This window comes from Haliotis rufescens, unplaced genomic scaffold (genome assembly GCF_023055435.1).
Source record: "Haliotis rufescens isolate VD_foot unplaced genomic scaffold, xgHalRufe1.0.p SCAF_1, whole genome shotgun sequence".
Classification (NCBI taxonomy): Eukaryota; Metazoa; Mollusca; class Gastropoda; order Lepetellida; family Haliotidae; genus Haliotis; species Haliotis rufescens.
The window spans coordinates 27,528,038-27,553,076 of NW_025963779.1; the positions used below are offsets into that span (position 1 = coordinate 27,528,038).

The 25,039-nt window shown below is 41.2% G+C and overlaps 1 protein-coding gene across 1 annotated transcript; it reads right to left on the reverse strand.

Annotated features, from left to right (window-relative positions):
- Positions 1-392: 392 nt before the first annotated feature.
- Positions 393-24,794, reverse strand: LOC124149473. Its single transcript, XM_046521081.2, has 15 exons — positions 24,576-24,794; positions 19,133-19,350; positions 18,570-18,647; positions 18,171-18,288; positions 17,116-17,224; positions 16,554-16,629; positions 15,075-15,158; positions 8,242-8,384; positions 6,713-6,750; positions 6,390-6,495; positions 5,408-5,572; positions 4,600-4,726; positions 2,703-2,825; positions 2,158-2,209; positions 393-1,765 (listed from the first exon to the last, which is right to left on the reverse strand). The coding sequence occupies exons 1-15, from the start codon at positions 24,757-24,759 to the stop codon at positions 447-449; spliced, it is 2,940 nt and encodes a 979-aa protein (XP_046377037.2). The 5' UTR covers positions 24,760-24,794; the 3' UTR covers positions 393-446.
- Positions 24,795-25,039: the final 245 nt, after the last annotated feature.

Here is a 25,039-nt window from a genome sequence, read left to right on the forward strand (position 1 = left end):
TTGATCTTTTTCCAATTCTTTTCATATTTTATACAAAGTGTATTTAAAAAGGCATTGAATCCAGAAGAATTTCGCCTACAATTGTTGTAATCCCCCTTAGAGGGATTTATAGTTGAATATAGATAAAAAAATATTATTAAATCGACACATGCAATATTTCAACGAACACTGCTGACAGAACATATGATGAACATTAAAAAACAGTAATGTCCTCTGATAACACATCCATATTGTAGCCATCAGTAAAGTGGTTTCCCGATTATTTAAAAACTGAAAAAGATTAGTGTAATAGATCCTGTGTAATAGTCGTATTGAAAACGTTTAGCAAAGAGACACCAAAATGTTTCTTTTTTTCGAGCCAACAAAACATTCCCCCCCCCCCCCCCCCCCCCGAACAAACAGTAAAAATATTTCCACAATCCCGAAGACATTCGGCTGTTACTTCCTCACTTCCCAATAAAGATGCCAGGCACAGGCTGGAGGACTCTGAAGGCATCACTATTTGTGTTTGATGTTGCAATCTCACGGATGGCATTTCTCGAAAGCCAGGATATGTTTCTATATACACCATATCGACTGGACCATGGTGGGGATTGTCTCCCCTTTCTTTCCTGTTGGGTAATCTCCCTTTGTTTAGCCGTCCAGGAACTAGAACAGGAGACACAGAACGACTCACTCGCTCCAGGTCGACTGAGAGTGATAGTTGAAAATCCCGAATTAGTTGACCTTGGCGTGGACACCCTTATAACTTTACGTGATCGCCAGCGAGGGCTAAGTCTTCCGTTGTTGTTGCTGTATCTGGATATACCACCTCCACGGACAACTGGTATTGTAGATACTGGCGTGATACTTGCGGTATTTCTTCTGCTAGATTCAATATGGGGAACCGAACTCAATGTATTTTTTTCTTCATTGCTAGCGTTTCCCCTGGCTCTAGCACCAATGCTAAAAAATCGTGAAAACCCATCAATTATAGGTGCAGGATTGGAGGAACGGGAATTTCCACTGGTTGGGTTTAAAAGCGACGAAAAGAAACCACTACCAGGGCGGTTTAGGACGGATGTGATGTATCCTCCGTTATCACCTTGTCTGGGACTAACGGAGATAAATTTGCCTTTGGTTTTATGATCACCGCTTACATTTCTGTTGCCAAACATTCGAGTGAACCAGTTTCCACGTTTGGGAGTTGTGGTCGAGCTGGCACTGGTGTCTACTGTTGCCACGCCAACAGAAGAGTTTGTCTTTGTGTTGTGTGGGTAGGATCTATATGAGATGCTTCCTCTGCTGGGGCCACCAAACATATTTCGAAATCTTGAAAACATTCCATGTATCATTCCCAACAGCCCTGGACCAACACTACCAGGTCTTTCTTTGATAGGACTTGGGGTCATATCGGAGACTTGATCACTGTCCGTAGACACATCACTCGACAGACCATTATCACTAGACTCAGAATCTCCAGATAACACAGTGTCGGAAGAATCCTTGGTGTTGGTAGAAGATTCAGGACCAATAGTGTCGTGTCCAGAGTTTTCTGCCGCATCCTGACCGTCGCCAGAGGGCGGTGAAGACATGACCGCTGTGGTCGATATCGTGGTGGTCATTGGAGTCGTTGGTGTAGTGTTTGGCGGCATGGTGTGTAGGATTAGCTCAGGCTTGACTCCACAGGTGGCACAACAATAGCTGATCCTCCCCTTCTCTGTGAGAAATGGGCAGTCGGACAACTGACAGTCCTCGTCAGCATCGTCACCTTGGGGACAGTTTTCTGAAACAAGGAATAGATGTATGTTACTGCATTATCTTTTAAATACAAATTGAGGGAAATTTTGATGTTTGTTTGATGTGATTTTATTTTTTCCCTATAAAAACCTCAGTGGCCACAGTCGTAGTGAATGAGTGTAGGAGTTTATGTCGCTTTTAGCAGCCAAAATGTGGTTAGCAACGATTCAACGGTTAAGTAGTGTCTTAAACTAAAACAGTGAGCTACGCTGTTTGGATAATTTCTTTTGATAGTAAGTACTGCGATATTTCTGACAAATTAGCTACACACACACACACACACACACACACACACACACACACACACACACACACACACACACATATATATATATTCTTGTGACTGAATACAATGAAATATAAAATATTATGTATTACCAGGTGTTCTGGGTGCCTCCGGGTCGACGACACATCTTCCTTTAATGCACCACTGTGATGAAAACAAATGAAACAAAATGTCAAACTGTCACAACCTGCCTTGACTTACACATCTGACTGTGTTTGGTTCCAGTTCCTATTGGGGGCACGGGTGGCCCAGTCGTCTAAGGCGCGCCGCAATTCGCTGTGCAGAGTTGCGTCCCTTGGACAGGGCAGAAACCTATGATTGTGGATTCGAATCCCGGTTCGCCACGATTATGTTTCTAAGTTTGTCAGCACCATACCTGTGCTCGTGGGTTTCACCGAAGTGGTAAACGTCTGAGACCCGCATTACTTTGGGTTTTCCTCCCACATCAAGCTGACACGCCGTGATATAATTGAAATACTGTAAAAAGCGGCTTTAAACCCAACTCACTCACTCATTCCAGTTCCTATGTATTATTGATATTAAAGCACATGTTTTATGCGGACACGACTGCCCTAGTCGTCTGAGGCACTACAATTCCATGTACAGATATGCGCCCCTTGGCGATGATAAAACGAACCTTTCCATCTCCACATGTGGTCTTCTCCATGGGGAAGCTCTTCTGGAAGTAGCGTGGTCGCCCCGGGATAGCGCAGTACATTGCCCTGCACATCGAGTCAAATCCCCGATCATACTGGATCCCCTGCAATACAGACCACCCTGTCATACTGGATCCCCTGCAATACAGACCACCCTGTCAAACTGGATCCCCTGCCTTACAGACCACCCTGTCAAACTGGATCCCCTGCAATACAGACCACCCTGTCATACTGGTTCCCAGCAATACACACCACCCTGTCAAACTGGATCCCCTGCCTTACAGACCACCCTGTCAAACTGGATCCCCTGCAGTACAGACCACCCTGTCATACTGGTTCCGAGCAATACACACCACCCTGTCAAACTGGATCCCCTGCCTTACAGACCACCCTGTCAAACTGGATCCCCTGCAGTACAGACCACCCTGTCATACTGGTTCCGAGCAATACACACCACCCTGTCAAACTGGATCCCCTGCCTTACAGACCACCCTGTCAAACTGGATCCCCTGCAGTACAGACCACCCTGTCATACTGGTTCCGAGCAATACACACCACCCTGTCAAACTGGATCCCGTGCCTTACAGACCACCCTGTCAAACTGGATCCCCTGCAGTACAGACCACCCTGTCATACTGGTTCCCAGCAATACAGACCACCCTGTCATACTGAATCCCTGGTATACAGACCACCCTATCATACTGGACCCCCGCAATACATACAACCTTGTCTTTCTGGATCCCTGAAATACAGACCACCCAGTCATACTGGATCCCATGCAATACATACAAGCCTGTCATTCTGGATCCCTGAAATACAGACCACCCAGTCATACTTGACACCCTGAAATACAGACCACCCAGTGTTGTCACTGATTGATCATAATGTCTATAATGCGTGATACAGCGTTTGCCACTCGTGTTTTTTGGACAGCGAACAGCATATATGTATGCTCACTGGTTTCACGAAGGTGATAAAACGCCCGTCTTAACTTTGAGTTTACATCCCTCCTGACACACAATAATTTATCTGAAGTCCTGTCAACGGACTATTAACGATAAATTTAAGCAAAGAAATAACATTCTGTGCTTCAAAAAAAGAAGAAGAAATGAACGACCTGTCGTACACTCATTTGATATTTCTGCTATGTCAATGTCATTTTCTGTTCCGTCTGTTCGCATTAACGATTACAACCAACATATATGACAAGGTGTTTGAAGTTATGCGAGAGATTTAACATGATAAACAGTGTCAGTTGTGTTGAGAAGAACGCAGACAATTCGGTCTAGATATGTTAAATCTGCTTGTGACGTATTTCTGGCATTGTCAGTTATAGGGTTAATTCACACCTGGAGTCATAGAGTGTTCGTCGATATTCAGGTCACTGTAACAAGTTGATTAATCGATTGTTCGAGACAAGCATGTAATAGATCAAAGTAAAGACAAAGATACTGCTTGGGCCATGAAGTCCCAGCGTCTTCAAGGATATATTAATAGTGTTCGAGTTAACGATGTTTGACTATACGTATATCGATTCATCCATACTAACCGACTTCGTTACATACGGATTTGGTTGTAGGTTAAGATTGTGTGATGAATTTAATATTTGATTGTTTCAAACGTTTCCATGCCTACTATCACATTAATCAAAGTGAAAACACGTCGACAAATCTCAGAGGTAGAGGTAAACAACAATAGAGTGTATGTTTTAACGCCTTTGAGATTGTATGGGTCATCGTTTTGTGAAGTGTGCCTCGACGAAATTTCATACGCTGACACTAGATGATTAATATAAAAAATGAGACCGACACTTGCTGTTTACATCCTAGACACAAGAAATGCGTGATTGTGTTTGCAGACAGTTTTGAGGTTACTCACCCTGCCAAAATATGATTGATTCCCCAGTGCCAGTTTACACTGTATGTCGCTCGAGTACACCTGTCCGGGAACCAGTTTAGTGGTGACTGGGGACACCGTCTTGCCTGTTTCCCTGGCACAATATACCCTGAAATGATAAGTCTTTCCTAAGAGGGGTACATCTGTATAGTCACACTACGTTCACAAGAGCACGATGAGAGCAATGTGTGCCATCACTTGGCAATCACAAGATAATTCGGACACTGTTCATCCCCATTCGTACGTTGTTGGAGTTAGTGACATCGAAAACTTCGCCTTCAGGCTTTTAAACGAATATGAATTTGTATTTGTACATTTGATTATCAATAAGTAGACTGTATTGACTGCCAGTGGTTATTGTGCAAGGTCACAACTTTTATCGAGGATGTTTTTTTTTCGGAATGGAGCTGAGTTCTATTCTTGAAGACATCACCCACTGGTATGAAGCAGAATTTTGATTCACTCACCCCTCGAAATATCACCAATGCCACCTTAACTGTTCGAAAATAGGGTACGTCAGGATAAATAGAATATATCAATATTTCGTAAAATGTCCACATGCAATGAATAATGGCTAGTATTACTTATATGTACTTCCGGTATATGATGAACTGTAAAACGTACATACCTCAACTCTAGTACTATGGAAGGAATGATTGAAGATGTGGACAGGCTAAAGCTTTCAATGTGATACCTTTAGAGTGAGTGAGTGAAGCTCCCTGTGAAATGTCACCCTGGTCATACATTGTGACCACACCCACCTCACCGGGGGAAAGTTACCATGTCTCACCTTGCCAGGTAGTTTCTGAACGCTGCCACGGAGCAGGAGGAGAACTCCCAAGGTCGTGATGCCGTTGCATTGTTGGTGGGGTTGATGAGTTTACTTGACATGATGTAGTTGTCAGCGGCGGTACAACCCCTGGCCATCAAAGTCCCATCATGCACGGCGGACAGACTGATGAAAGAATATTAGTGCTGTAGTTCATTAATAGCCGTTGCACCACTCATGCCCAAGTTCATCAGTAGTAGTTCCCACATGTGCCCTAGTTCATCAATAGTAGTTCCCACATGTGACTTGGTTCATCAATAGTAGTTCCCACATGTGACTTGGTTCATCAGTAGTAGTTCCAACATGTGCCCCAGTTCATCAATAGTAGTACCCACATGTGCCCTAGTTCATCAATAGTAGTACCCACATCTGCCCTAGTTCATCAATAGTAGTTCCCACATGTGTCCTAGTTCATCAGTAGTAGTACTCACATGTGCCCTAGTCTATCAATAGTAGTTCCCACATGTGCCCCAGTTCATCAATAGTAGTACCCAAATTTGTCCTAGTCTATCAAAAGTAGTTCCCACATGTGCCCCAGTTCATCAATAGTAGTACCCACATGTGCCCCAGTTCATCAATAGTAGTTCCCACATGTGCCCTAGTTCATCAGTAGTAGTTCCCACATGTGTCCCATTTCATCAGTAGTAGTTCCCACATGTGTCCCAGTTCATCAGTAGTAGTGCCCACATGTGCCCCAGTTCATCAATAGTAGTTCCCACATGTGCCCCAGTTCATCAATAGTAGTTCCCACATGTGCCCTAGTTCATCAGTAGTAGTTCCCACATGTGTCCCAGTTCATCAGTAGTAGTTCCCACATGTGTCCCAGTTCATCAGTAGTAGTGCCCACATGTGCCCCAGTTCATCAATAGTAGTTCCCACATGTGTCCTAGTTCATCAGTAATAGTTCCCACATGTGCCCCAGTTCATCAATAGTCGTACCCACCTGTGCCCCAGTTCATGTGCCGCTGTGGCCCCGACACTAGCCGAGTAGTCCTGCTCTATGATGGAGACAGATGCCGAGGTGCACATCCCAGCCAAGGTGGCCAGACCTAACAGCAAAGAAAGCTTGATAAAATCATCCACGAAGGTATGTGTACATTTTACATATGTGTCCTACAGTGAAGTGAGTATGAAACGGAGTTAATGAATATGTCGAGAATACAGGACGTTATAGATCTATATTATCTTTTACATGCGTTTATTACATGTGTGTAATAGAATCGATCATTGTCGTGTTCTCGACACTGTTAGTAATTGACATGGTACCTGCTACAATCCTGGAACCGCTGCTGGTCAGATCATACCTGAAACAAAGGGTGACACTGTGTGACACTGTGTAGAGTGGGTACTGCTTTACCCCTCTTTTAGCAATATTACAGCAACATCACGGCGAGGGGCACTAGGGGGTGACACATTGTATCCATATGGGGAATCGATCCCGGGCTTTGGTGTGAGGTGCCAACTACAGTCGCCCCTCGTTAACTACCTCGAACCCCGTTATCCTGAAAGTACCATAACACGAAACTATTCTCCGGGCCCGAACGTGTTATGATATAATGTTCATGCCTCTTTATCTCGAAAGTCCGGATATATCGAAGTTACAACACTGTCCCGCTAGGTTCGAGGTAACGGGGTTCGACTGTAATTTGGTACTCCATCGGCCCCAATTTGATACCGTGCATGCTCGAAGCGCTGCATTAATACAACAAGGGTAATGGATAAGTATTCCCTCGAATTTCCGTCCATCACACCATGGGGAGTATACAACCCAAGCTAGAGGTCACATTACCATCTTACCCTACCGGATACCCATTCACTGCTGTATGAACAGAGGCTAATTTCGATCCGTGTGCGCTCGAATTTTCATTTATCAGCTCCTTAGGGAGTACACAACCCAAGACGCATGTAAGGCGTTGGAAGGTGAACAGTCCCATTACCATCTTACCCTATCGGGTACCCATTCACTGATGGATGGACGGAGGCATATTTCGAAAAAAAAAGGCATAGTTCGAAGGCAATTGCAAAAAGGAGACACCACATGACAGTGTTAAATGTGGCTTAATATGGAGCAGGATCGAAGCCTGAGGGTGAGGTGAGGTTATTGCACGTATATGGCGACGTGCATGTGTGTGTGCGTGCGTGCGTGTATGTGTGCGTGTGTGTGGCTGCTTGTACTAGTCCGGATTGATCCCGATTTATAGAGCTAGCCAACTGATCGAGATACCATGTCGCAGTTTAACATGAATACCCCACTCAGACACAGTATTCTGACTCCGAGCCGACCAGACCTTGTTGTAGCCCCTTAACGCCGAACACCAGGTAGGGTAACAACAAGTTCTATCTTTACGTCTTTTGGTATGTCCGGGCGGACGCTCTTCCACTAGACCACGGAGGCGGTCTTTGAAGCCCTAGGAACTCTCATAAGTCCTACCATCATGCATCAAACATCATACATGTTTCAATCCATATGTACTACTTATCCAGTTCCGATACCAGTATCTATATATAGCTGTCAATTGAAACGAAAGTACATTGTCAAAGTTAACAATTCTAGTCACTACAGCAAGCAAACGATCAGAGATCAAAGAAATAATCCCTATCCCAATCTTAGTCACATCAGCTTCATCGTGAGCAGTTGATTCAATAACGACAAACAATTAGAGCCGCACCGGTCATCTGAACTCTACTCGTCTCAAGGTATTGGCCTCGGGACAAGATCATTTCGGTATCACTGGTGATAGGGACACAGATACACAGAGAGCCGGTATGTGGATCAAGATAAAGGAAGAGCTTACCCAGAAAACAACATCCAATGGTCACTTGGTGGTAGATTGTCCTGATACTGAAGCCAGTCTTTAAATGACCTCAGGGCTGGCTTGACCTCCACAGTACCCGACTGACTAGCCTCATTTTCTGTCCAGTACGATTTCTCTGGTGTCTGAAGAAAAACAGTTAAATTTCTTTTCTTTGAAGTGAATACACGTTTAGGTCACATATGTGATAAATTTAACTGAGCTTAAGGGATTACCTATGCATAAAATGCGTGTTTTGCATGTAAAAGCGATTTACATGCACAGGTGTGTGTCTGTGTGAGGCTGCTTGTACTAGTCCGGACTAATGTCGATATTATAGTACTAGCCCACTCAGATACCATGCCGCAGTTTAACATGAATACCACACTCAGATACAGTTTACTGAGCCGACCAGTCCTTGTTTTAGCCCTTTATATTATAAATAATGCCGAGCGCCAGACAGGGTAACAACAAGTCATATTTTTAAACGTCTTTTGGTATGACGCTCACCGGGCGGGCGCTCTACCACAAGACCACAGAGGGGTCAATTGGCTGTACTATTTCACTGGGATGATTTCTTTTTAGGGGTGATAACTAATTGTTTCAAGGGGGTTTATTCAGCCATAAGAATTATTGACTATGCATATTAGGTTAATGAGAGGTGTTCGTTAGAAGTATGAGTTATTTGTTACATGATTTCAGAGAACGTGTGGTTTTACTAAATCTACTGTATGTTCATCGTCGGTAAAAAAAACGACACATAATATACATTAATATCATATCATATCATATCATATCATATCATATCATATCATATCATATCTTAATAATACACTAATGGCGAAGAGGCACTACTCTGATGATAAGGAGCAATGTTAGAAATATGGAACAAATTTCTTTTTTTTAGGATTTCGTGGTACTACGCCCTAGTTACACATGACCGATACCTATTAAAATAATTTATTCACATGTGAATGGCGCTCAGAGGAAGTGCTATGAAAGGGCGCCAGCAAGTCGGCATTGTTAACACATGTCACGAATAACATATATATTATGTGACATATATCAAACGTTTTTTACCTTACATGTAACGTTAGAATCGTCCTCATTTACCGCTTTGGGAAATCCGGCAACGACCATGTGTATAGTTCATTGACGGACCAGCAGCTAAAGGGACATAACTCCCTCTTATAATGCTGTTCAATATGAACATGACTACCTACATACGTTTATAGTGGCAGTTTCTCAGTTTTTATACCATGTGTATTCTGATCAGGTCTTTTTCCAGAAGGTTTTACATTCGGAGACATATACTGAGACACGTAAATTCAAAACATCAACGCCATGGGATAATGAGTTACGATTATCTGCTGAAAAATGTGAAATGGTTTAAAAGGTGAGGTGAGGTGAGGTGAGGTGAAATGAGGTTTAACATCGCGTCCAAGATCATTGCACTTATATAGCGACGTGCATGTACGTGTGTATGTGTTTGTGTGGCTGCTTGTACTAGTCCGGACTGATGCCGATTTATAGTGCTAGCTCACTGAGATACCATGCCGCAGTTTAACATGAATACCCCACTCAGACACAGTATACTGACTCCGAGCCGACCAGTCCTTGTTTTAGCCCCTTAATGCCGAGCGCCAGACAGGGTAACAACAAGTACCATCTTTTTACGTCTTTTGGTATGACGCGGTCGGGGATCGAACCCCGGACCTTCCGGTCTCCGGGCGGACGCTCTACCACTAGACCACGGAGGCGGTTCGGTTTAAAAGGTAAAAGTGATGGAAAGTACATAAACAGAGATAAAAGGGATGGCTGAAAAGTTCTGAGCCTAACTATGATGAACTGTACATGTCCACACACTGTTTTATGTATACACACTTTTGGCAACGATGCTGGAGTGCTTAGATCCTATTGGTGGTGTAAAATATCTTCCGCAGCAAAAATGACGGCATCGTCTTTTGCACAATGCTTGCTTATACAGTAAACTTCGTTTATAACAAACACGCTTATAGCGATCTGACGGATATATAGGCTGTATACATGCTTATAACGAACTACGGTTGTGACGAACTAAAATTATTGGTCCCTTTGAGTTCGTCATAACCGAAGTTTATTGTAGTTCTTTCTTGGGAAGAGGTGGTAAATTGGCGCTAATCTGGTGAATACGTTGGTGCTAATCTAATTAATACGGAGGATGTTCAATGAGTTCAAAGTTGTTCACAGGTGCATTACGCTGGTGGAACAATACACAGTGATATTTCTATGACGTTTAGGGCGGTCGGGTAGCCTAGTGGTTAAAGCGTTCGCTCGTCACGCCGAAGACCCGGGTTCGAATCCCGACAAGGGTACAATGTGTGAAGCCCATTTCTGGTGTCCCCCGCCGTGATATTGCTGGAATATTGCTAAAAGCGGCGTAAAACCAAACTCACTCACTCACTCACTATGACGTTTAGCCTTGCTTTTCTCACGCAGTTGCCCTAGCAGATTTGCATAATGTTGGTCATTGATCGTTTTTTCACCTTTTGAACGGTAAGGGAAGGGAAGGAATCCCAGAAAATCGAAGCCATCGCCTTTCCAGCTGAGGGAACAGATTTTGCCTTCTTCTTCGGAGGAGACGTTTGATATTTCGACTGTTTTGATTGTTGTTTAGTCTTTTTCGATAGTGATCAACCCAAGACTCATCCAAGGTTACAAATTGATCAACAAAATCAGCAGGGTCTGTTTTAAAACCACGTAAATCCCACTGAACTTTTATAGTCAGTTAACGCCTTTGCATCAGGAAGATGCGAGATATGATGAACCAGGAGCATTTCTGATCAGAAGTCCGAATCCTTGGAACCGAGTACGCTGAAACCTTCATCATGCCCAGGTCATGTGCCTTGGAATGTTGTCAACTCTGTCATGAGATATGCCTACTGTATTGGCTATGTGACGTGTACCTCCACAACAGTTTCTTTCGTGGTCTCAGTAGAAGGTCTTCCCGATCTTGGATCATCTTAAAGGCTCTCTCTTCCCCTCCGCTGCCCAACTCTTCACAATGGCAAAGGATGGAACATCGTCCCCTAAAGTTGACACCATGTCCGCATAGATGGCTGTTTGAGTTAGCCTTTTTTAGTTATATGTACTTGGTGACAGCGCGGTATCCAATGTTGTCCATTTTTATCAACAGATAATACCTAGGAAATTTGATGCCTGCAGAAATACAATGTCTTGTTGTGTATTTGGTTCAAATGCAGCCTGTGAGGTGAGGTGAAATGGGGTTTAACGTCGCGTTCAAGATTATTACACTTTTACGGCGACTTGTATGCACTTATGTGTGTGGCTACTTGTACTTGTCCGGACTGATGCCGAATTTATAGTGATTGCCCACTGAGATAATATGCCGTTCCATGAATACCCCACTCATACACAGTACACTGATTCCGAGCCTACCAGTCCTTGTTTTAACCCTTTAATGACGAGCGCCAGGGAGGATAGCAACTTGTACCATCTTTAACGTCTTTTTGGTATGAGTGAGTTAATATGATTTTACGCCGCTTTGAGCAAAATTCTGGGGGACACCAGAAATGGGCTTCACACATTGTACCCATGTCGGGAATCGAACCCGGGTCTTCGGCGTGACGAGCGAACGCTTTAAACACTAGGCTACCCGACCGCCCCCTTTCTGGTATGACGCGACCGGAGATCGAACCCACGATCTTTCGCTCTCCGGGCGGACGCTCTATCCACTAGACCATGGATGCGGTAAAATGCTGCATGTAAGCATGGAATGCATTGTTCTTTAACTGTTACGGATGCACTACACATCCTTCGTAGGAAGGTCCAGAATGTTTCAACCACCCCTCGTAAGTGAGAACTTACATAACATAAACAGAACATTTGTTTTTTCCCTGTCGAATAACATGTCCATCTTATCGCATTCTCTTACTAATTATATTGTAATTAGAGGCGCATCCACGAGTGAAAATGGCAACGAGATTAGATGAACATCAAGGCAAAACCCCTCTATGTATGGACCAGAGTAAGGAAGAAAGTCAATCGTTACGTTACAATCCTATATCTGTTTGTTCCTGCTAAATGCATTAAACACAATTGAACTACTTTAATTGGTCAGACCCGCATTGCCAAATAAAATATTATAAACATATTACTATATTATTAGTTGATGCGTTACTCGAGTACAGGAAAGAGTGAGTGAGTATGGTTATATGTCACTTTGCAATATTCCAGCAATATCTCGTCGGGGGCCACCACAAATTGGCTTCACGCGTTGTACCCATGTGGGGAATTGAACCCGGGTCTTTGGTCTGACGAACGAGCGCTTTAACAACCAAGCTACCCTACCGCCAAGTACAGGAAAGAAGCTTCATGAACCTACAGACATTTGTTTTCGGTCGGATGTATTAGCGGTTCGTGCTCTGTAACCACAATACCCGGGACAAACACTTTTCTATTCACATCAGCCTCCAACCATCGTGTAAGACGAGGGGCGGTCGGGTAGCCTAGTGGTTAAAGCGTTCGCTCGTCACGCCGAAGACCCGGGTTCGATTCCCGACATGGGTACAATGTGTGAAGCCCATTTCTGGTGTCCCCCGCCGTGATATTGCTGGAATATTGCTAAAAGCGGCGTAAAACCATACTCACTCACTCACTCACTCGTGTAAGACGTACTCCCAGAATCGACATCAGGACAAACGACGCCTGCTAAATTGTATACATGTGTCATGACGAAGCTACTAATATATAAGGTCATATCAAATGCATTATTCAGGAAATACGAGATGTTTCAACATTAACGTCAAATTCAGTCAATTAAACTTCAAGTAAACTTGAAATGTTTATGTGTCTAAAATCATATCTTAGCTTTATATTTATGATTCAACATGTTCAAATCTGTAATAAGGACATCGTAAAATATAAACATTCAAAATAAAAACTTTCAAAGTAAATACATGATCTTTCAGGTCACTTATTTTAAGTGAATCTCATAATACACAATCAGGTATATGTGGTTACTCCTGATGTGAAATTGTGTCATCCTTCTGTGTGATAATGTATATGTCTATGTTTAAATGTACGTTTATGTAAATTGTTCTACATGATTACCAGGTTCGGGCACAGGGAAATATTTACATGCAACTTGTAAGGCAGGGCAATAGTGTATGACCCTCATACCTTTACAGTTTATGACAGATATATGTCATATAATATAAATGAATATAACAGATCTAAGGCATGGCCTGCCTCTGGCTAATACATCCCAACGATTTCTTTTCACATGTTTATTCAAGGTCATTTTCTATAAATAAAGGGCAATGTTTTTATTAATATCTGCTACTTATCTCATTGCAAAAAAGGTGTCTCGGGTGTTCACTGATTAAGGGGAACGTTGTTAAACAATAATGATCAGATTGTTCTAAGTGTTCAAATGTAACTGTATTTGTTATAAACATCTTGTTATCATTGACTATTTTCAGACCAAATCAATCAGAATTTGGTAGTTATAATAGTTAAGCACAGATGGCCGGCTACAGCAACTCATGTTTGGTAAATGTCTGATTATGAAGATGTGAATGATTTCGGGGAAGAGATATCACAATAGATTACTCCTCAAACCACTTCATAATTACGTCATTCAAACAATGATATAGTTTGACATTCACATCAAAATACAGAAGAATATGTCGACATATGCATATCAAATTAGTTAATATTTTTTTTATTCTTAACGATGCCAATAATTACCAGGTCTAGCATTTTTTACCATTGTAATTTAAGTATCATATATGGTAGCGGCCCTGTTGTAACACAATGACAAAAATTCCAAAGCTGAATGTTTTAAACAAGCGATGTTTTGAACGTCAATATTAAATCTAACTGTGGGCAAGGCCGCCCCTTACCTATGAACATTAGCTGTTGTTATAAGTCCAAAGTATTCACGCTTTGAAAGAACAACTACTTCTTCTCATTCCTGTGGTTCCTCCGATTTCTGAAGATTTTTCTCATTTCTTAATGGATGCAGATCAAGTGGAACAAAGGAATCATTTTTCAACCTTCCAATAGTCAACTTTCCCTTTATGTCGAGCAATAATTCCAATAGCTCCAGACTTTGTTGCTCAAAATTTGTTATGATTATCTTAACACGATGTATGATTGTATGAACACGAAATATGATTATCCTAACATGATCTGTTAGTGTATTAAAACAATTGATGATAACTGTAACACGAAATATGATTGAATACTAATATTTCACACTATAACACAATATATGATTGTCGTAACACGACATATGATTATCGTAATACGAGATATTACTGTAACACGATATATGATTATCTTAACACGATAGACGATTATCTTAACATGAACGATGATTTTATTTTCACGAAATCGGATTGTATTACCTTATGTGGATTATCTTAACACGATATATGGTTATCGTAACGCGATATATGATTATCGTAACGCGATATGATTATCTTAACACAATATAAGATTATCTTAACACGATAGGTGATTATCTTGACACGATCGATGATTATCTGAACTTGATAGATGATTGTATTAACACGCAATGGGACTTTATTAACATAAATTTTATATTGATTATCTTTATACGATATATGGATTATCTTAACACGATATATTACTGTATAACATGATGATAGGAACTCGAAATATGATTATATGTTAATATTTTGTATACTATGTATGAATATCGTCACAGGATATATTGTAATAGAAACTCGATATGTGGATTATCGGAACTAGATATCGGATACTTTTAACTGTATCTTTCCGCCCTATAATGAATACACATTACTTACGTCCAGAATGAGCAGGCCCGTGACAAGTATGTTAATCTTTATACGTGGATCCACATCAGTCACGCTGGCATATCTCACAGACATCTTGAAAAGAAATCAAAGACACAAATTATGAGCAATCAAAGCCACACGAACAGATCGTGTCTGACAAGATAGATTACCGAGCAAAGCGTTGAACCTTGTGCCATATGATCACCGAGAGAATATCACATAATGCGATTTTTACGTCTATCAAAGATAGATCTGTTTTTGTAAGTCGAGTCGATGTACTAGATATGATTGATAGCAACGGGTGTAATGAATTGACGGATTGCAAAAATGATATAATGTCATATATGCAGGTGTTCCTAAGATAAGAGATTGCGTTTTATATCAACATGTGTTTATGAACAGACCTGATTTATGACCGTGATTTCTCTTATGATTATAATATGCAAATAAAAGCGACAAAACCCTAAAAGCAGAGTACAATAATGTTTTGGTAGACTAGAATATCTGGAGTCGCAAATACTTATGCTGTACCCGTCCTTTCGTATTCTTTCGGTGTTGTAGAATGGACGAAACAAGAAATCCACTGTATTGACCTGAAGAATCATGTCAGACAATAGATCCCGACACCCTCGCTATTCCCTCAATCGCTTATATGCAGCAGTTATAATGGGATGACGTGGTTTGATTAACGTGGAAGCACTTCATGAGAGAATTGTATTGGGCGCTTTTGCACACGTTAATTTGTCTGATGTGTATGTGTTTCTTGTGAAGAATGTCAAGACTCGTGAAAATAAGGTATTCCACAGTTTCCATAAACGAGGATCATTGTTGATTTTGAGGATGTCCTGTACTGCTGGACGGTACAGAAATGAGTGTCAACCCAGCGAAGTGACACATCAAATCGGCCAAGACTCAAGGAGAGGCTATCTGAACGACCACTGAATCGAGTTTATGTGCAGTGTGTTGAGATGGTCAGCAACCCTGAAGAGTCCTTCGCTTGGATGAAGTCGGCTGGCCTGGAAAGTGTAACAGAAGGCTTTCTGTTTGCTGATCAGGACCAGTCACTTCCCACTCGAAACCGTCAATGTGTGATTTTGCATCAAAATGTAAATATGAAATGTGGATTATGCAATGAATCTAACGAGACTGTCGAACACATTGTCAGTGGATGCCCAGCTTTGGCACAAACACAGTATCTTAAGCGACATGATGGCATGGCTCGGTCCTTTTAATACTGTCTTCGCTATGCTTGTGTTTTTCACACAGAGGTCCATCCATGGTACGACCCATAATATGCAGTGAGCGTCATGGAAAATGATAAATATAAAATTCTTTGGAATAGGCCCGTATACAGCCTCAGACATATTGAGGACAACAAACCTGATCTTTTCCTTTTTGATAAATCCAATAAAATTATTTATATCATCCAATTTTGGTGGTGGTGGTGATGATGATGATTTGACAATTTCAAGTCTGGTTGCCACTCACCGACTGTGCAATAAATGCATAATACAATCTCATCTCACTGTGGGCAAGTGTACGGTTGTGGAAATGATTCTCCCAACTGCAATGTATAAAAGATGGTAAGAAGGTGATTCGAACTGGGCCAGACGCTGCAAGACAGGTGGACAAGACTCCCTCAAATTATCATTGGCCGATTATTTCGGACCATACCACACCGTATGAACGAATGTTTAACCAATCGTGAGGACATGACCCATTATTGATCAAGCCATCTCAAATGTTCCCTTTTCCCCAACGAACCCCTGTCGTTTTTCTTGGTTGTTGCTCCATTACAATACACCCGAAACTGCTTTATTGATTGCCATGTTACACCTTGTCCTTCTTTCTCCTGGTCAATTACCATCCCTACTTTGTATTCATGTAAACTTCTGTTATTTTCGACTATCCCCTTCTTTTTTTAGAGAAATATCAGTGTCCCAATTGTTTGCAAACAGAAACAGTTTCAATGAAAACTAAATGACAAATGATATCAGTGTTATTTACACGTTGAGGATGAACACAAAAAAGAATAATGACGTTAACGTGCCTTGAGTAATCTTTATAGTCAGCACAGAAGAGGATCTCGATAGTATATTCGTCTACGCTTCTGCGCTTCATCCGTGCTGATGTCGTGTGTGAGGATCTCACGTTGGATTCTAGAACACAGAGATATATCATATATCACATGCACATACCATATATGTACTGACGTATAATTTGGCCTTTGAAGAACAGCCAGACTCACATTTATGTGTCAGCATTCTACATACAATAGAACATCTTTATCACGAGCACGGACATAACGTACTATCTCTTTTAACAAACTATTTAAAACAACCCGACTACTTTACCGCATATAATCATAAAAACTATGCGACAATAACGAATTCTGTAATTAACGTCGATATACCTTAACTGATTTTTCAAAAACCTAAAAAGCTAAAAATCTACATTTGGGGGAGTAAAATAATTTATAGTTCAAACCCAATCAATGTCTGTATGTTGAATATATTCAGGAAGCGACTTTCAGAAGAGGTTTCTTGCAATGGATATTTAAAGTAAACATTGCGAGGCAAGCACATATCGGATATATTGTTCAGTGGACTTTCGTCAAAAATCAAAATCAATATATCGTTTTTATATAAGTTTCAACAAAATCACCAAATGGGCTGTCGTGTGACTGGAATTCTGTTCCTTCACTTGTTGTTTTACTTGCCGCCATCGCTTGGCTTGTGGGTTCGAATCCCGGTTCGTCCGATTATGTTTCTAGGTTTGTCAGCACCACACCCATGCTCGTGGGTTTCACCGAAGTGGTAAACGTCTGAGACCTGCATCACTTCGGGCTTTCCTCCCACATTAAGCTGACACGCCTTGATATGACTGGGATACTGTTAAAAGCGGCGTTAAACCCAACTCACTCACTCACTCATAAAATGTCCACCGCTATTTTACCTTTGACGACCAATGTATTTCGTCGGATACTCAAGACTGATGAATTTTTTTGCGTTGATGTATTTACATGTATACACCATATTCGACTGTATAGCTATCATATCCGGTGTTGACGTATATGTTGATTTTGTTTTGAAAAGTAAAACATACCTGCGTTGATGACAAAGTCGTTCCCATAATTAATATGGGCAATTTGATGTACGGCATATTTGGGGCCATTGATATGGCTGATGTACACTTGTCCCGAGGTATCGTAGTAGGTTCCTTCCTGCAGTACAAGTGGAACACGTTTCCTCTTTGTTAAATCAGTGACACACTTGCATATACCACTGGACGAAATACTATCTTTCTAATTAATGAAATGACATGGAAGGGTTTCCCTGCAGTGTTTGTTTGCACGATAAACAACTCCCACAAGTCGTTTATTTCTTAAACATACCATTGAAAATAATGCAATTGGAATTTGTTAAACACAAGCACATGTTTAAGTAAATTATGTCATTGTCCTATCGACCGAATTGCTCTCGACAGTCAGGTTGTCGAACTTACCAATGTGAAGTTTCCATCGCGGTGTTTCCTCACCATGATGGAGGCTCCCAATACCTTGTCCAGGTAGGATGCAGCACTCTGGGGGTAAACATTGAGAGGGTTAATACAGGACAGGTATGTAGGAGTTAAGATAATAACTGATTGAGTCATTGAGTGACTGAGGAAAAACTTGTCTTTTGTTTAACGCCGCTCTCGGCAATATTCCAGCTGTATGACGGACGAGTCTGGACAAGGCAATCTAGTGATATATATCATGAGCATCGTTACATGCAATTGGGAAACGATGACCTGCATCCACCAAATCACCGTGCCTGACCACCCGATCCATATGGGCATCCCTTACGACAATCATAGGTTGTTTGGGACATGTATGCTTACTGTTTCTTATTGTGTTGCAGGGTATGGTGGCAAGAAAAGAACCGCATGAGGGAAAATGAGACACCTCTTCACGTATTCACTACCCCTTTGTACTCAGTGTCTGTGTGTATTCACTACCTCTATGTATTCACTACCTCTATGTATTCACTACCTCTATGTATTCACTACCTCTATGTATTCACTACCTCTATGGGTGGCAGGTCCTCCTTCACAACACTGTTCTCCCTGATGACGTACACTTGAATATCTGACGCCTGGTTGGTAAGAGACCGTCGCAGTCTGAGGTTGACGTCATTTCCTCTAGATGAAACTCGAAAATGCAAATTGATTGGAAGGTCACTGTCAGCTGACCTCCTGAATCGATGCCCATCATCAGCTGATATCAACTGCACATTCGCTACATCTGAAGCAAATAATGAAACAGATGACGTTCATATCACAAGACATGCACCGTGGGGTTCTACATGATTTGGTGCCGTAGAATTATTTGGATAATTGTGGACACATGTATTTGCAATTTTGACACATTGATATCTACATCTCATTGATATGCAAATTTAATACTAGCTCTGTAATAAATATGTAGCGTCATATAGATATATGCAACAACAATATCAAATAAACTTAAAGAAAGTATACACTTGAAAAATGGATTGGACAAAAAAAATGCAAACTGTATCCAAATGTTAGGGTGAAAACAGTCGAAGAAAATCACTGCAAACATAAGATCAAAAACAAAACTGACATAACCATTTCTTGTTTGTTTCACATATAGCCACGGTCAAACATGTTATACCTTCTTGTACCCGGCAGGGGGCACCGGTGGCCCAGTCGTCTAAGGCGCCGCGATTCGCTGTGCAGAGTTGCGTCCCTTGGGTACGCCAGAAACCTATGATTGTGGGTTCGAATCCCGGTTCGCCCCAATTATGTTTCTAGGTTTGTCAGCACCATACCCGTGCTCGTGGGTTTCACCGAAGTGGTAAACGTCAGAGACCTGCATCACTTCGGGCTTTCCTCCCACAATACGCTGACACGCCGTGATATAACTGGAATACTGTTAAAAGCGGCTTTAAACCCAACTCACTCACTCACTCTTGTGCCCGGCGGTTTATGTCTCCAATGTGCAGTTTGGGGATGTGATGGATGTACACAATCTACACGTTCAGCACTCTAATCAAAGTGAGTGAGTTTGGTTTAACACTACATTTCACAGAAGTACCGTTATATCACGGTGTGTCCGCTCTAATGAACGAGGAAAACCTGAAGTAGACATGTCCCAGTCATGTTCCCTGTTGGTGAAGCTCAGGAGTATGCTGCTGAAAACCTGGAACCAGACTCACGACGAACCCCATGATCATAGGTGTATTGCACACTGAACATTTACTTGTTATTTGAGGCGATCATTTCTATTTGACATATCTTCATCTATGCATAGACCGCCTCCGTGGTCTAGTGGTAGAGCGTCCGCCCGGAGAGCGGAAGGTCCGGGGTTCGATCCCGGGCCGCGTCATAGAAAAAGACGTTAAAAGATTGTACTTGTTGTTACCCTGTCTGGCGCTCGGCATTAAGGGGCTAAAACAAGGACTGGTCGGCTCGGAGTCAGTATACTGTGTCTGAGTGGGGTATTCATGTTAAAACTGCGGCATGGTATCTCAGTGAGCTAGCACTATAAATCGGCATCAGTCCGGACTAGTACAAGCAGCCACACACACACATACACGTGCATGCACGTCGCTATATAAGTGCAATAATTTTGGACGCGACGTTAAACCCAATTTCACCTCACCTCATCTATGCATAACATGTGAAAGTGTGATATTAGTTTTGTCATTTATACAGTTTGGGAATATATAGAGGTGTGTTTCAATATATTGCATGAGGAATACACATATTTAGCTAGACTTCCAGAGCTTAATAAACTGGCGGGCAATGGAAAGTAAACACCAATGTTTGTGTTGCTAAAAATGAAACAAACAAGAAATGGTTATTCGATGGTGATGCATTTGATACGGGTTTACCATGGCTGTGTTGCAGTCTCGAATCGACACCTTCATGCATGTGCCAGACACTCCTACTCCAGTATCGCAACTGAGCACATCCGCTCTTCATAGCTACATGTCTATATTCATTCAGCTACACGGTTTCATGACATGGACACTGAACAACAAACCATATTCATTCAGAATGTTGGTTACTGTGATACTAGAAATCGTCAAGTTACTGCAACAAAACTAACACGTACCTTATCCGCTAACCCATACCACCCACACCATGAATGTAATTAGACAATGTCGCGCATTCATGGGATTGAGGTTCTGATTACTAGTGAATATTGTTTAAATTACCACATATAATGGTGGAGCATGTCACAGGACATTGAGAGTGGACTTTAATGGACAAAATGTAAATATGCCTTTGCAGTGAATACTGTTTACCATTTTGGGGAACAGTTTTCATTGCAAGGGAATATTTACATTCTGTTACCCCGTGATTGGTAGGACAAAACTGTATTTGAAAGAGGTTGCGCTCGTTTTTGTTGTATCAGCACTAATGCGGCTACACCATGGGTTATAAGAATATGCTGAAGTTAAGTATAATATTTAAAAACAATTACAAAATGAAAGGATATTATAAAAGAAAAATATAACACTATTCTATTTCTTGATTACATTTCTACTTTATAGTCATAGATTGCAAAATCAAAATCATCTTCACATTCAAAATAATAAATAATTCATATTTTTGGCTTTATTTGACACAAAAATTGATGGGTGACCTCAGCTAAAGCTGCATTGTGACAGTTTTATATTCCTTATATAGCGCCAGTCGGCTACTCACGTGGAAGTAATCAGTTGTTCCACGGCGTTACATGATGACACTGTCACACAAGGTGACGTACTACAAGCGTCGCTTTTACCCTAGGCAAACCGGACTCCCTTACTAGAACAAGAGACGCCCGGGACTTAAATAAGCAGCTCATATACGATTCAGAAAAACAAATATTTCTTTTATATCTGTTAGGGAGTAATGACTTAATATTCTATTTTCTACATCGGCTTTCTTTCTTATATTTCTAGCAATAAACAGTGGTAAGTATCAAATGCTTGAGTTGAAGTGTTTCTCTCGCTTCTAGTGTGGAGTTTGGAAGACACCACGTGTTTTTCGGGATACTAACCCTTAAATGATGAAACTGTGTGATTGTCCAGAATGGAAGAGCTGCCAAACGTGAACATATTGTTACTTATAATGTGAACTAAATTGTCTAATTTCAAACGTCATTGCAAGGTACAAATTGAATCTCTGGCACTTCAAAAATTGAGAAAAGAGCCAACAAAATATAATTGAGAAATAAAATCAAACAACCATATATACAAATGATTGCGACGGCAATGATGACACCGGGTGTTCACGAAAGGAGATTTCGAGTTGGAAGTACATAAAGAGGTGGATTTTTCCCTTCTATATTTATAGAAGGGGATGGAATGCTGAGATGTACAATATTCGAATTTTGACTTCATATTCGCTGTTGTTAACAATCCAGAAATTGTATTTGATAGTACAAGCGATTATATCATGACTCGCATTCGTGATGCTAATAATCTATCAACACTGGCAACGTGTACGATAAACTCCTTCAAAACATGGGCATTACAGAAAATGTAGACTTGTAATATGTCACATGTAGGATATTGCTATGTATTAAATCATAACATTACTGATGAAATCTATGGGCAATTTCACCACTCTCTTCAATAATAAGCAATAATATGGTTCAAAATAATCGAGCTTATCCAAATCCATACGAAATACGCGTGTAATAATGACGAATTTGTTGATTTAATGCACACCCGTTTTGACGTAATACAGACATAACATTCGGTGACGTGAGGTGAAATGGGGTTTAACTTCACGTCCAAGATTATTGCACGTGCATGCACGTGTGTTGTGTGCCGACCAGTTCTTGTTTTAGCCCCTTATTGCCGGGCGCCAGGCAGGGTAACAACAAGTACCATATTTTAACGTCTTTTGGTATGACGCGACCGGGGATCGAACCCCGGACCTTCCGTTCTCCGGGGGGACGCTCTACCACTAGACCAAGGAGGCGGTGCCATCATTGTCGACGTCATGTGGAAATTGCCTTCTACATCATACTGAATTTAACTGAACGCATATCAGAATCTAAGAGGACGCAAATGCAAATCGTCTGATTCTCGCTTTGTGAATGTCATCTCCATTTGTGATAGTGTTCCTTTGAAGATGACAATGTATTCATTGTCACTTGCAGTGATTGGTACATTTATCACTTTCGTACTGCTTGTTTTAATCCCTTGGTGTTACTTTTACGCGTTCCATATATCAATGTCAGGCCATGCAGTGGCCCTCTGCCACCGTGACTATGTAGCGGAAAGGTTGGCCCACATAGGCTCCCCACTTTTCATAGTGTGCATGATACTCGCGACTGTGACATGAATAGGTAATTAAGACAGCTTCTCTGGGGCATAGAAGGAAAGCTGTTAAAATATCTCTTTTTTTTAAAAACAAAAGCATTCAGAAATACATTTTTCTTGAAATCACGTGGTGATTACATTACATGTGACATAGAATTTTCCGAATAAACATTACATGTATATGTTAATGACAGGTTAATGTATGGAAATCTACAATATGTATTAATGAAATGGTAACTTACTTGTCCACAATACTAGGAAATGGTTTTTTTTAAATAAAAAGTTTTCAAAGTATAACGTAGTTCGTTTATTACAAACAAAGGAGTTTATTACCAACACATCATAAAGTAAAAATAGATTAGCAAAAAACATAAAGTTACACACTGTATCAATTAATGCGATAAAATACAAATAACACTGCAGAGGTGTATATTGTGTGATCATAATACTTTTCTATTGTATTCAAGTTTTCCCTAAAATTAATCATGCTAACCCTCCCCCGTATAATTCTTGTTTTGTCACCTGGCCGTGTCTAAAAGAACATTTAAATCATCCCGTATCCTTAATAAAAGTCATAGTATACCCATCACTTCGACGTCTTCACTTTAAAATTGCATACTGAAACCCAATTACCTTCAATTCAGAGGTCTAGTTCCCAAACAGTGTAATTGTTACTCAGCCGTTGTGTAGATCGTTGTGTTGAAAGGCCACAATATATGCAAATGCACTTTATTACGACTGACTGAAAACTATAACTCATGAGAAAAATGGGGCATGATGATAAAACATATTTTGTAGCGTTATTTAGTAGTGAAATCTCGCCTGCTCATAGATTCGTCGTTCAATCACAACAAAGTGCTTTAAAGAAGATGCATTGGCGACATTAAACAATCAACATGACTGGCATGTGACACACTGCACAATCAAGAATACTTATGGGTTAATTCGTACCATTAACTTATACGCAGAATCTTAATAGTATTATTCCTTGCAATGTCACAGTTTCGAAACTGAACACTAAATATTCAGAATCGATATACGGACTTCAACAAACTTGGCATAGTTATTGTTCAAACTTCAAACATTTGTTTTTCAAAATTGTCTTCTCCTTACATATATATAACGTGTGAAATATAAGGAGCTATCAAAATGCTTGATCCCACCACCTGAACAGACTTACCTGTTAAGCTGGCCCTGGGTTTGAGTGTCATAGCCTTCACAGAAGTAATAAACGCAACCCAAAGAAAGCTTAAGACGAAAGAGTACCACATCCTGCACACAGCAAGGAAGCGTGCGTAAGGACACCGGCATCTACTCCGCAGGCACGCCCACCTGTGGTAAGAATCAACAACAGAACATATCATCCACCACGTGACTTGTGTGATGTCATTTGTCCATTGCAGGGTAATGTCTGCAAATCTCAGACTCTTTGACCAATGAGCAAGCTTGATTGATGAGGTCACGTGGTTTTGTCGCTACGGTCTGATAACTGCGTGGAGCTCGTCACAATGACAATTTTTCAGGGACTTGATGCTTTTTTCTTTCGACGTTAATGTGTGGGTGTCGTCATTGTCATCTTTTGACGAGAGATTGTCGGAAGGAAGTAAACAAACACCAGTTGACAGTTTTGTGTTCTGACTGGTC

Coding starts and splice junctions, on each gene's coding strand:
- LOC124149473 (XM_046521081.2), bottom strand. CDS start 24,759: ATGATATGTTCTGTTGTTGATTCTTACCACAGGTGGGCGTGCCTGCGG. Junction 15,159..16,553: donor ATGCATTTATTGCACAGTCG/GTGAGTGGCAAC, acceptor TTTCTTTTCAAG/ATGTCTGTGAGATATGCCAG. Junction 2,210..2,702: donor CCACATGTGGAGATGGAAAG/GTTCGTTTTATC, acceptor TTTTCATCACAG/TGGTGCATTAAAGGAAGATG.